This window comes from Larimichthys crocea, chromosome XXIII (genome assembly GCF_000972845.2).
Source record: "Larimichthys crocea isolate SSNF chromosome XXIII, L_crocea_2.0, whole genome shotgun sequence".
In the NCBI taxonomy this organism is placed as follows: domain Eukaryota; kingdom Metazoa; phylum Chordata; class Actinopteri; family Sciaenidae; genus Larimichthys; species Larimichthys crocea.
The window spans coordinates 14,096,162-14,109,773 of record NC_040033.1 but is presented as its reverse complement, the minus strand read 5'-3'; the positions used below and the strand labels follow the sequence as shown (position 1 = coordinate 14,109,773).

Genomic DNA, 13,612 nt, shown 5'->3' with positions numbered 1-13,612 from the left:
GTGTGTGTGTGTGTGTGTGTGTGTGTGTGTGTGTGTGTGTGTGTGTGTGTGTGTGTGTGTGTGTGTGTGTGTGTGTGTGTGTGCGTGTGTGTGTGTGTGCGCACGTGAACGCTTTGTTGTGTCTCCTCTAAACAAGCTCCGTCTCTTGACGCTAGTGCCTCTAACAGTTTCTTCTGGCATGGTCTATGCTCTGTTCACTGAGCTCTTGGTTAAAACATGTGATAATTTCCCTCCAAGGCTGAATTGCGAGAATAATTACATGAACCATAGTTTGCCCATTTTGGTATCAACAAAATACAATTCATGGTTTTAACCATAACATATTCTGAAAGGTTAAGTTATTCTTTTGACAGAAACTTTTAGCTTGACACTTGTCTATTCGTGGGTGCTGTTTAACATATCCCCAGTGTTCTACAGCTGACCCACAAGGCGGCACCACCACGTGCTGTTTGGGGTCAAGTGGTCTATTTCAGCATACATTGATAGTTATTGAGGGAGCAGAGTGGTCTCCAAGCTTCTTCTCTCTGGTTCATATAATTCTCCCTCTTACAATATATCACTTGTGAATCGGTATAATGTCTTGGCTGCTCTCGTCATGCCCTTGAATACAACATCTCCCACTCAGTCTCGCCCATTGTGTTTCGTCTGTCTCTTTTCCTTTTTTCCTACTGTAGCCAAATTAAATTGTGTCTCTGGTTAAATAAGAAAGGGAAAAAAAATAGTCAGCATAGTGACAAGACAGCGGTGAAATGAAAATGCATAAATTGAAAAGAACCAATTACACAATGCATAGGAATAACCACAGTGAGTTCACTGTAAGGTGAGCCAAACAAGAAAAGTGTCACTGGCAAGTAAGGAAGATACTTCTGGTGCTTGTGTCAAAAGATGGGTTGTAAGAATAAGATTAGAGGATTTTATCTTTGCTGCAAATGGTCAGAAAATTTCAACAATTGCCACCACTGATGCAGCGTAGGATTGTTTGTTACTGTTAGTTCATGTATATTGAATTTTTGCTTGCGTGCATTACAGTTTGGAGTCACTTTCATTAAAAAAAAAATGTGTTTCATGTCTTCCCTCTGCTCTCTCAGTGGTCCGTGTACATCCGGGCTGCTGTGCGTAAAGAGAAAGGCCTTCCCATCCTGGTGGAGTTACTGAGGATAGACAACGACAAGGTGGTGTGTGCCGTGGCCACCGCTCTCAGAAATATGGCGCTGGACATCAGGAACAAGGAACTCATCGGTGAGTACTGATGGAAAGAAAGATGATATAAGGCGGTGAAACATGACCCCGCCTGTTAAAATAAAAGCATTGCTTGGATTACTGACGGACAAGTCTCATGAATTGGGACACCTGCTCTGTTGTGCTCAGCTGTAGTTTCTGTTGTTTGTTTCTGTAGAGCAACCCGGATCTCTAATTGCATTCTGCGGTAGCTGTTCAACTGCGGTCTGTTCTTGTCACGTTGTTTTCATTTAGAGTATGCAAGTCAAGAGCGTGTGTTGAAGTGATGGAACACAAGGGTAAAAAGCCTGTTGCACCAATTAGAAGTAATTTAACAATAATGCTAGCCTGTAGTTGCTGAATTATCATTTGACCCAGTAAATGATGTTATTGATTGAGGCCTGTTAATTGATAATTACAAACCTAGTCTATATAATGACCTGGAATTTTAACTAAGGCTTTACATGTGCTTCTAAAATTAAAGTGCTCTATAGCTGTCATACATTTCTACACTTTGACCAAGTCATTGTGAAGACTATTGCAATTTGTTTCTTCCTATTTTGAGTTCTGACTCATTTTTTTTATATAATATTTGAATTAAATATGACCAAGGTGTTTTCTGAGAACATTAGGCTGAAAAGGAAAGACAGTGCAGGGGAGAGTGAGTGAAATAAACTGGTAGTTAATATGTATTTAAGAGAGAGGTGCTGCAGAAAGAGTGAGAGAGGGAGAGATGCACTGCAGCAGAGGAGTTGATCAAATCAAAGGCTTGCAGCGGGCTTTGAACAGCACACTGTGGTAATGAGCCTCGGTCAGGCTAACACATCACGTCTAAAGACAAAGGATCACTAGTTAACCTGACATTAAGACACTTTCATACTGTGCGTGATGCATCCTCTTTGTGCACGCCACACATGCACTGGTGTGATGTTTGTTGCATGCGTACAGTATGTCAGTATGTGCACATGTGAACTCAGCCCTCCCCGCCCCTCGTATCTCTCCTTATCTCAGCTTCCTGGTGGGCTCAGTGGTTTCTATAGCAACCCTGCTACCCTCAGTCTCAGGCGAGGGGCTTCTGGAGCCACTCTGGGTCTATAACGGCGACAAGGAATGCCGTTGGCAAAGCTCAACATGCCCATACTGTGATGGTCTGGCTGTCGCACAGCGGCAGATTACAGGATAACTGAAGCCTTAGCACAAAGACGCTTATCAGTCTGACTTTCTTTGTTTATGTTTGTTTATTTGTTTGTTTCCTTTCCTCAATAGACAGAAAACTTAGGTGTCCATACAGGTGCATTCATTTATGGGGTTTTCGTCCCTTTAAAAGATTGGCAGGGACCTTTGCATGTCATACCTTCATCTTTTCAATAGCTCAATACCGACGGCGTCATTAAAAACAGCAATGCCCTCATGATATTTCAGCATAATTTAGCCTATGAAGATTTGTGCCCTTGATGGAGTAGATTTCAAATTAATGTCAGCATAGAGATGTGAATAAACTCTAACCTTGGACAAACAGTCTAGTCAAACTACATATAGATGGGGTTGCTTTCTAAATCTGTGAAAACATACAAAACGCAAAAATATTCGAAGTAGGAATCATTTAAAACAGGATTACTTACTGCAGAGTTTATTAATGTGTAATATATTGGTTTTAATAGAATATTGTAATATTACATGGTCAGAATTAAGTCTGTCCCAGCCATTTGCTCTTACATTGTCAAAATAAATGTTTAATTTAAATAAGGTTATACTAAAAAAAACATTCAGCAAACTGACAGGATTTAATCAATTCTTCCATTTGACCTTTTAAAAGGAGATGAGTGTTTTGCTCTGGAAATCTTTCAGATACTCTCTAATTGATTAAAACACATTAGAGTTAATTGGTCATTTTTTTTTATTTTAGTCTTTCAGAAACATTGCGAAGCAGAGAGAGATAAAGAGGAGAGTTACGGAAAAGAGCAGTAGTCCCTGAAATGAATGTGCACTCCATAGAGGCGAAAGGCAAAACACACGGGCTGATTAAATAATGTAATGACTTGCAAATTCACAGAGAAAATTAATTCAAATTTGTTTGACATTTTCCTTCGAATATACGCTTGACTTATTCAGTTGTGGGGTAACATAGTTTAAGTTATGCATGTGATTAGCTCTCCCAGTGATATTTCTGAGTCTTGAGAGGCAGCCAATAATGCAGAGACAGAGTGATGGTGGCAAATTAAAGATAAAGCAAGAGAGAATGTACACTGTAGGGCATCACAGATCATCTCTCTGTAGCAACAGTGACTGACACCTACAGTGATTTGATTTAGAAATAGACACACTTGAGCAAACTTGAACTGAGAACTTGAGAAAGTTAACATGTTAACATTATTACTAAAAGTAAACAGTCCAATGTAGCCAATAGTTTACTGTGACGGAGGCGGTTCTTTGTTCAGTTTGGTTCAATCCTCCAAAAGCAGATGTATTAAAGCCTCCTTCAGCCATTTGAGCATTACGTGGCAGAAAGACTTCTAACCTGGCCAGTTCTTTATTACATTTGTATGACCAGCATGTCAGCAAACAAGTCTCTATGTGCTATACATCCAACAATGTAAGAGCAACAGGGGCGTCCTATCCAATTGTTTAGTTAAGAACGTAAATATTTAATGGCATTTTAGCCCCTGGTTGGTCCTCCAACTAATGAAAAAAAAGATTTGCGTCTCTTTTCTACATTGTAGATGTTTACTAGAGTTTCTTCACCATCCACTGTCTGTCTCTTTATCTACAAGCCATTAAAGGGTTTATATAAACTGACATTGTTGTGGTATTACACAGGCAAACAGAAATAATGAGGTAAAATCAGCAGGAAAATGCATAGAGCTGCATAGTGGTCTGTTGATTCTCAGTGGGATTGTTAAGACTTTCTCATGGATCTATTTGTTGATATTAAAATGACTTTTTGCACCTAATAGTACGATGATGGTTGGCTGGATGTGTTTAGCAAAGCTAACAGTCCTTAAAACTCCCTCCTTCAAAATCAGTCTTCTGCTCCAAAATGTTGAGACAGCCAAATGGCAGATGAGACAGACAGAGACAGTCAAAACTAATGACACACAGAAAGACAGAAAGCCTCAGAGATGCAGAGAGAAAATGGAGAGAAGAGGAGAAAAGTGAGAGGGATCACTCAGGGTTGAGTCTTTGCTCTTGGCAAGGTGTGAGTTGATGCGTGTCGACAGAAAAGAGTTAGAGGCCAGGCACTCCTAAGAGACAAGCTCCATTTGGCCCATGTTCGCAAGCTTTATTCACTACAGTGACTCTAACCTCTGAGTCAAACACCTTTTTCTTTACACCACACACGTCTGCAAAACAACAGTTTAACCCAAAGTGACAAAACGATTTCAAAAAGGAGTTGCGGGTCTTTGTCAGATCAAAGTTCCACCTAATTATAATACCATTTTGCATGGCTAATCCATAGCAAGTCGCCTTTTTTCTAAGAAGCAGAAAAACAAGTCTTCATCCTTTTTAAAACTCATGCGGTAGTGTGTCGTGTGCTGTTAGTGTCGGTAAGTTTGGCAGCATCACCGTGGGGGGAATGGCAGTTTGCATGTGAGCTCAGCAGAGTGAGGGGAGATGAGAATCATCCTTCGCACACAATAACCTCAGATTGTGAAATCCTTGGGAAAGCACTGTATGATTGGATGACAGCAAGACAAGCGAGAGAAGCACAAGGCTGGAGAAAGATAGAGGAAGGGAGCAGAGAGAGGACAAGTCAGGCTTGGGAGGCTGAACAGAGGTGGAGGATTAAAACAAAGGAGGAAAAGAAGAGACCATTGGCAGCTAAAGAGCTAACCACATATGTATGCTTATATTCCAATCCCTCCGTAATGTGATTTAGTGGCATATTGATGTCGCTGAGAATCATTCTTCTCATCTGTCAATGTTTTTGTCTCCCTCCTGATTTCACCTCCTTCATAGTTTTTGATTTGCATAATGCACTGTATGCCTGTGTAGCAATAAATGAGTCCCATTCAATGCCACACCGTCTGTCAGTGCAATTCTTCCCCATTTACTTACAGATGGTAATTTGACACACATGAATTGGGAACAGAGCTGGAATGCCAAAAAGATGCTGTATTTTCAAATACAGCAACCATTTACTAAAGGTTCCCATGTAAGCACACAGTGTGCAACCAAATCCAAAACAAAATGAGTTAATGAAAATGTGATTGATGCAAAAAAATCTGTATTCATTTAAGACATTCAATGGATTAAATTAACCTTTTTTGTCGTACAAAGTGGTTGACTCCAACAGCTAATTGGATTCTACAGAAAAGGTTTCATTTAAATTCCAAATACGAAGTCCTCTGCTAGGGATTGCATTAAATATGTGAACCTAGCTGTATGTTAATACAATTTTGGATGTGAAACTTTGAGTTACACTTTTCATACAAATAAGTTATACTTTATTAGTAAGTATTAAGTATTTCATATTGAATAAGTGTTTAAAGTTTTTAATCCTGTTTTGCATTTGATTATATATCAAGCTGCAGTACAAATCAATGATTAGGAAATCAATAAACTGATAATTATTTAATCGTATTCATAATCATATTCATGATGTTAACATCATCATAAATATTTTAGCTTGACTCAGACACGGGATAAAAAGACATCAACAAAATCTAACCAGCTTCTAAATAGCAGATTTACTGGCTACCTTCCTGCACTTGGACTACAGTAACTGACCTCCAACATTAAACAAAGCTCTCCGTGGCTTACTTGAAAGCGGCTCCTCTTTCATGTGAACCAGGGGGCGCTTGTTTTGGTGCACACCCAAGTTTGGTCAAGATGTTCTCGTGTGTGTAATAGATGCAGGAACTCTCAGTTCTGTGAAAACACCTTTGGAATACTGATAGCGTACTGATTTCTTACTGGTTACAGGAGACGCCCAAATCTTAGTCGTAACATAATGAAATCAAAATCCCCTTTTTTTCTGAAATAATATGATAGACTTTTGTGAAAATCAAAGGCAAAATGTTAAAACCTCAAAGAAACATCTATGCAATATAACACAACACATCACAAATAACAACTTATCCACCTCTACCATCTACAATTCTATCTACAATTACAATATCATACCCGTTTTTTTCCCCCCTCCATCCTATTCCACCTCTTTCTTTCTCCTCCTCCTCTTCCTCCCGTCCATTTATCCCACGCCTCCTTTCCTGTGCGGTTTCAGACATGAGCTCATAAACGCCTCGCCTTCCCTCTCTCTCGCAGTCTCTCGTTCTTTGTGTCTCGCCTTGATGACATCAGTGCTGGGGGAGTGTTACTGTGGAAACCAAAGTGGTGCGCCGCAGGGATGTCACTAATTGCATGATTGCGAATGTGTGTGTCTGTGTGAGGGAGTGTGCGAGTTAGAGGTCAGGTTGTATGCAGATGCAAATAAGGTGTGAAAAAAAAATCTCTGGTTTCGAGCTTTTGATCTAAACATACGACACATATTACATTTGGTGCTTATCCCTCTCTTTGGATTCCCGGCCACAACAAATATGTTTAGATCCACAGAGAAAGTCCATTTTGTGTTTTCCTCACCCTTGCCAAGTTTTACATATTTTGCTGTCCCCGCTGTCAACGAGACTGCGCTGTGGTAAGCATAACCATCTTTGGAAGTCTAGTGGGCCAAAAGACAGAGCGACAGTGTCCACTGACTAACACTAAGTTGACACACACTTCGCCGTTACTGTTGCAGCAGTGCTTTATGAAATTTCGGTGTCGCCTTCGGGATGAATTTCTTGTGTGTAAAGGGCCTGGCATGTCTTTTATCAGCGCACTTTGTTCTCTCTGGCATTCTCCGTCCTCTGCTCCACTGTGCCAGACTGGGACCACGACAGACAGAGAAATAGAAACAGAGAACAATAAAGAGATATGGAGGAGGGGAAAGAAAGGGCTGTCATGGGATGATGAGATTTGTGTCCTACTGTATAGCTGTCCCTCCAGGATCTGACTTGTGTTCAGGTGATCTTGGGAGAGGCACAGATTTATTTAATTTCTCATCATTTAAACATGTTAAAAGACATCATCCTCGTGATTTTATTCAAGAAAATGTCTCCGCATACAGTAAGAATCCCAGCTGATGATCACTGAGAAGCTGGGCAGCGTGACTTTATTTAACCATCACGATGGGAATTCTCTGTTCTTGTCCACTGTGAGTGTATATGCATGAACTGTATGTTTGTGTGTCTGCATCCATACATCTTCTCAGGCAGGCATCTTCTTCGTGTCAGTGGAATGTCTTTAATGAAGCCACGTGTTCCTCGCAGGAGGGGAGAAAAAACACCCCCGCGTCTATTCCCCTCCTCACACTCTCTCTCTCTCTGTCTGTCTCTCCCTCCTCTGCAGTTTGTGCTGTAAACCTGTCACCCACAGACATCAAAGAGAGACACAGAGGGCGAGATATAACTGGTGTGAAAAGACCAAACACAAGAAGGCAGAATATTTTACAACTGAGGAAGCGACGGCATGTCGCTTTCCAATTTACCTCCATTTCTGACCTCTTTAAACCTGTTATGTTTCATCTGTCTGTACTCTCCCCTGTGTTTCATTTTTATTTATTCATTTATTTATTTATTTATTTACACGTTAAAAGGAATACACCTCACGCCGCAGTGGAGAAACTGAATGTCTTTGGAGGTCATTCATATCTTTTTGGCTTGATGAGGATGTAAAAAATGTGTTGATAATTGGTGACTGCAGGGTTGGTGTTGGTGTGTGTACAGTATGTCATTTTTTATTTTCACATCTTTGTGGCTGCTTTCCAAATGAGCTCATAATCCAGAACTCATTAGAATGCTGTCATTTTCTCATGATTTGGATTATAGGAAAGGGGAAAATAAGAAATAATATTAAAAGAAATTAAATTGGTTTCAGTAAAATACCCCTCCCTCCTCTCTAAATGACAACTTGTATCTCCAGGATTTGTGTGTTGATGTAATTCTGCTGTATAGTCTTAGTGTGAGCTCTCAGAGACTAACATCCAAGGACTTAAACCACGTCGCTCTCATTTTTTTCAATAAAGGAATATTGCCACAGAAGAGAAACCAGTCGCCTGTTGCTTTGAATCTGGCTCCCCCTGTCAACGATGTTATGTACTACTGATTAAATCACCTCAGGAAACTCCCTCTAATCATACAAAGATGCCAAGCCCCAGCAGCCCACAGTCATACCACTATTTAACAACATTTCAAACTGAATGTGTCACCTGTTAACAGACTAAATATAAAACATGAATTTTGAAATGATCATTTGAGACAAAATGATAACTTTCCATCTATAAATCAAACTATTCAGTCATACACAAACTGTAAATATATTTGCAGTCTTATTTTGGTCCTTCAGTTATCATATTCTCTGTTTTGTTTTTTTCTCATGACTCATAACAGATTTCCCAGCTGTGGGCTAAACTACCTAATGTTCATCTATTATTACAGCGGTAAACTTCTATTGTAACGCTGGCTTTTACTTAGCCTAGAACATAGTCGTAAAATCTAGTAAGGCTTTGGAAACATAACACCAGCAGAAGCTTTTGATACCAGTAAGCGTACAACAGCCCACCTCAGGGACCCCAACCCAGTCACTGATAACTGTGTATTAAGCATCCCTTATCCTCAGACAGTCGGACGCCACAACCAATCAAGCCATTTCATCATTCCCCACATCTCCCTGAGACAATTACCTCCAATTTTACTTCAATAACACTCTCCCTTCTCCGTCAGTAAACAATCAAATCACTCCATTGTTGAGGGTAATTGGATCTCTTTAAATCAAATCAGCCATTATGGCCCTGATGAAGCGCGCCCTGCTCAGCGGGAGTTGGCGACACATGAGGGAATGCAGCACAGGAATATATTACCAGCTCTGCCTCCCAGGTGAAGATGGCTATATTGGAGGAGTTGTGTAATACAGGTTTATTAGACTATGCAGTGATCAGCATAGGGCTTGTTTCTCTCCTCGAGGACATGTTCCAGGTGTAGCTCACATTTCAGTGACAGAGAAAGAAGGAGAGGGAAGATTGTACCGCAGCGTGCAGAGGTGCTGTCTGTGTCATCTTAGGACTTTGAAGTAGAAGCAGTCACCACCCACTCAAAAAAAAAATCCCATCTTAATTAGCCCCACAGCTCTTTTTAGTTCTTTCCTTCCCGTATGACTACCTGTGACCACTGCGAGAAAACAGGAATAATTGTTACATGAAGCTCCTGGCTTTGACACTGAGCTTGGCCTCTGGTTGTATTTGCAACAACATGCTGATTGATTACACTTTTTATTTTTATAGAACTGTACTCATTCTGACATGTTCAGATTAGTCATTTGTCAACTTGATACCAAAGACTTAAACGTAGCCTCCAGAGATGAAATGCATACTTAGTAAAAAATTAAAAGCCAGTATTTTAACAAAAAATGTCTTCATCAGGGTAATGAGCACATCAAAACATTTAGCTTTGAAAATCTTTTGAATTTTGCATTGACATTAGGAAATCCAGCAACTCCCTCTCATTTATATTAATCTATAATTCATCAATATGCTCTCTCTGGACTCGGGGCATCGTAAAGTTTGCATGTAGAAAAGAGGTTAGATTTTATTTGATCTGATGAAGTGGTGTCTGAGTGGAGCTGCTTTAGAGTAGTTAAGTTTAGTTTACTGTTTATTTCTATATGTATCATTCATATTTGTTCTATAAACCTCTGTGATCTTTGTGATCACCCCCCCTCCAAGAGAGAAGAAAATGATAGTCGAGATGAAAACGTCTCACACCAAAACAAACAACTTAGGAGAAATATCTCAAAACAAACCAACCAGAAACTGAAGCAAACAAACCAGGAAGCCAGATAACGAGCAATGTGTATGTATATGTGAGATGTGTATTGATGTGCATGCACTGCTGTATGTGTGTATATTGTCAATGTGAGGTGTGTGTGTGAGGCTTTCAGGCATGTTTCTTAGCACCCGGTGATTATCAGGAGGCAGCATCTTCCTCTAACAAGGTGTGTTATTAAAGGGGATGGAAATAACAAGGGGGCATCTCTGTTTGATTCTTCAGCTATCGAGACATTTCACGTTGCATTTGTCTGTCAGGATAGGCTAATGTGTAGTTACGCCGAAGCTTCTCTCTGTTCTTGAGTCATTCTTTCTGTTCATCTTCTTCCTCTTTTCCTCTCTCTCAAACATGGGCGACTACTACCTCTTCCTCTCTCTCTACTTCTGTATCATCTTCTCCGTTCCACACTCGCCCCCCTGTGGGATGAATGTGATGACATTGCAGAGACTGATAGGGATATGCACGCGCGCTTGTGTACACACACACACGTATACAAGCATATTTTAAGGCTATGCTGACAGAGCATCTATGTGTAAGCAGAAATTACGTAGACAAACATGCACACAGATATGCCTCTAATAGTTTTAACGCCGGTCTGTATACTCTACACACCCTCCTTTTGTTATTGCTGGATCGCCTACAGTCAGTCACTTGATAAATTAGTCACTCACTCAATCAGTCAGTCAGTCAATCAATAAATTGTCAGTCATTCACGCAGTAAATTATCTGGCAGTCAGTCAGTAAATAATTCACTCACTCACTCAGAAATTAGTCACATCATTAAATCAAAAAAGAAAGCGAATGAATCAGTCAGTCACCAGCCAGTCAGTCAGGAAATTAGCCAGTCTGATTCAAGTCAGTCAAATAATGAGTCATCCTCTAAGGATGCAGCTTAACTTTGTCCTCACAGCCAAAAGACAATGACTGCTTAACCTCTGTTCAGCCTGCCAGCCTAAGATAACACTTGGCCAATTAATGCACAACTCCATCCTTACAGATAGAGTTTGCATGTGTGCGTGTGTGTTGAAGCCTCCTTGTGTGTGTCTTCAACAATGTACAGCGTATAACAACAACGTTTCTTGTACAAGGCCTGCGTATAATCATGCATTATTCTTCCCTGTGTGTGAGAGTTCCCATACTTTTATGAAGGTTGATGGTGTCATCTGATTTTCCTGCTCTGTGTATTGCTCTGCTGTTCTCGGTCCTTCCCAGATCACTTAGACTTATTAGAGGTAATATGAGCGAGGGATTTACCACCAGCCTGCAAGCGCTCCTCGGATATCACAGTGATGGATTGGTCTGGGAAAAACATTCAGCATTAGGAAGAACTAGCGAATTGTTGAAAAATGGCAAGACTGAAGGAAGAAAAGGAGGAAGATAGGAAGAGGAGATTGGTTCTAGCATTTTGTTCTTACTTTTATTTTTCGCTGAGACGTAACAAATTCAAAGTAGCACAGTCCAAGATTATGACCTTTAATGCAGTAGCAGTTAGATAGGCGTTTGGTAGTTTTGTGCTGTTGCCATGAAAATGAGTCATTTAGAAGCATTATTTTACAACTGGTGAAATCTAAAAGGATTTGACATTTATTGCAAATTGAGTATTTCCGACGATCTCATGCTCGACATGAAGGTGACTCAAAAGCGGATTTAACTTTTACAATAGCATTTCCTGTTTTTATCTACACTATCTGATCCAGCACTTCTGTGGAGGACTTGCATTTGTAAAAAATTCAGATGGCGACGATGACCCACACTGAGCAGCTCTTCAGTGGTGTATGCGCACACAAACTGGTATTCACTCATACTGTTTTAAATGGCATGCTTTGTCACAGCCAGCAACATGTCACAGGGAGGCTAGAGCGATTTATTGTGGAGATGCACAGTTGAATGAAGTGTACCTTTTAGTATGCATCAGGGTAAGAGGGCTCATCCTAGTGTTCTATCCAGTGGATTTTGTTAAAAAAGAACCTCGTTTTATCCATGGTTCATTGCTCAACAATCACCTCTGCATCCAAATTGATTCTTTACCGGGAACATGACCTGTGGGTCCCAGGAGCTCGAAATGATTCAAGTGTAATTGACAGGTTTTATGATGGTCAAGGCATTTCTTACCCCTTGACTGCCACTCGTGTTTGATGAATCTCCACACACCACCTCAGTCAGCATGACCACCTTTTTCCTCTCATCCCTTTAATCTCCTGTCTTCCATTTTTCCACTTATCACATATTTGCTCTGATCTCTCCTTTATTGGGCCCTCTCCTCAGTCATCCTTATATCTGGTGAGCTCTTTCTCATGGGAAACTCCATTGTGAGTAGTTGATTGCAGAATCACTGCAGGAAATAATTGAATCAGTACAATGTCCAGGCATTTCTTTAGCTGCTCTCCATAGGGGTCACCACAGCGAATTATTTGTTTAAGATCTGATGATCTGCATATTTAATTTGGCAGAGGATTTTCATATGCCCTTCCTGGTGTAACGTTCCACATTTATCCAGGCTTGGAACCAGCAATAGGGACACACTGGCTTTTGCATCTCCAGGGAATGGGGCACAAACTGGGGTTCAATGTCTTGCCCAAGGACGCATGTGGGCAGTGCAAGGTAGAACTCGGAACCCACGATCTGCAGATGATTTGCTCTACCACCTGAGCTGCAGCCAGCCTAATATAAGTATCTAAAAATATGCAAACAAACTATTCTTATCTGAACTAAAACAGCCTGTTTTCTGTGGATGGTATTCTTTTATGTCTTGACAAGAGTTTTATCTAACTAAAGCTACCTTTCTGTGTGGGTGAGCTCAGATTACATGTAGGTGGTTTTGTCCTCATCTCGTCATTCCCTCTCTGAAATCCATACTCACACCACTTTGCCTTAAACTCACCTTCACTCCACATGCTATTGCTTCCATCTGCTCCGCCCTCTCACTCGCTGAGTTTATGGGTTTCCTATCTGACAGCATCTCCCGCACTTCTTAATTACTCCCTCTCTCTGTTACCTCAATCTCTCCAACGAGCCCTTTCGTTGAATGTCAATTTTTTTTTTTCATTTTCTTTATATGCCAGCCTTTTCACCGAAATACCACGAGTCGCCCCTTTTTTATTGGATTTTCAGCATGTCTGCATTAGTGTGTGTGCGTCAAAGGATTTGCAGTGTGTTCTCTCAAGCTAAAGCTTCAGGAGTTATCCAAACTACTCACTAGCTGTGCAAGATGTTTGCTTTAAAGACAGTGAAAGGGCAATATTAGTTTAATGTCATAGACAAATACATTATTCATGTAGTTGTATGGATTTTTATTCTGTACCAGTCACTCATACCCATAACCACACAACATAAATGCTCATCTAAAATGATCACTTTGCCTTAATCAATGAAAATATACACTTTTACCCTAACATACTGTATAGTTTTGCAGACATATGCAGTACATATCAGAAATGAATGTTCATGTTGTCCAGTAGCCTCTATATCTGTCCTTTCTATTGTTCATAAAATCAATCCGGAAGCAATTTTTAGAATAACCTCTCAAGGTGTTT

At 40.4% G+C, this 13,612-nt stretch overlaps 1 protein-coding gene across 2 annotated transcripts in view; it reads left to right on the top strand.

Annotated features, from left to right (window-relative positions):
* Positions 1 to 13,612, top strand: part of ctnnd2a (catenin (cadherin-associated protein), delta 2a) — a 249,046-nt gene that overhangs the window by 215,538 nt on the left and 19,896 nt on the right. For both annotated transcript variants that reach the window (XM_027274434.1, XM_027274435.1), the window contains exon 19: positions 1,089 to 1,239. In XM_027274434.1, coding sequence (XP_027130235.1) covers positions 1,089 to 1,239 — 151 coding nt within the window. The remainder of the gene's footprint in view (positions 1 to 1,088; positions 1,240 to 13,612) is intronic.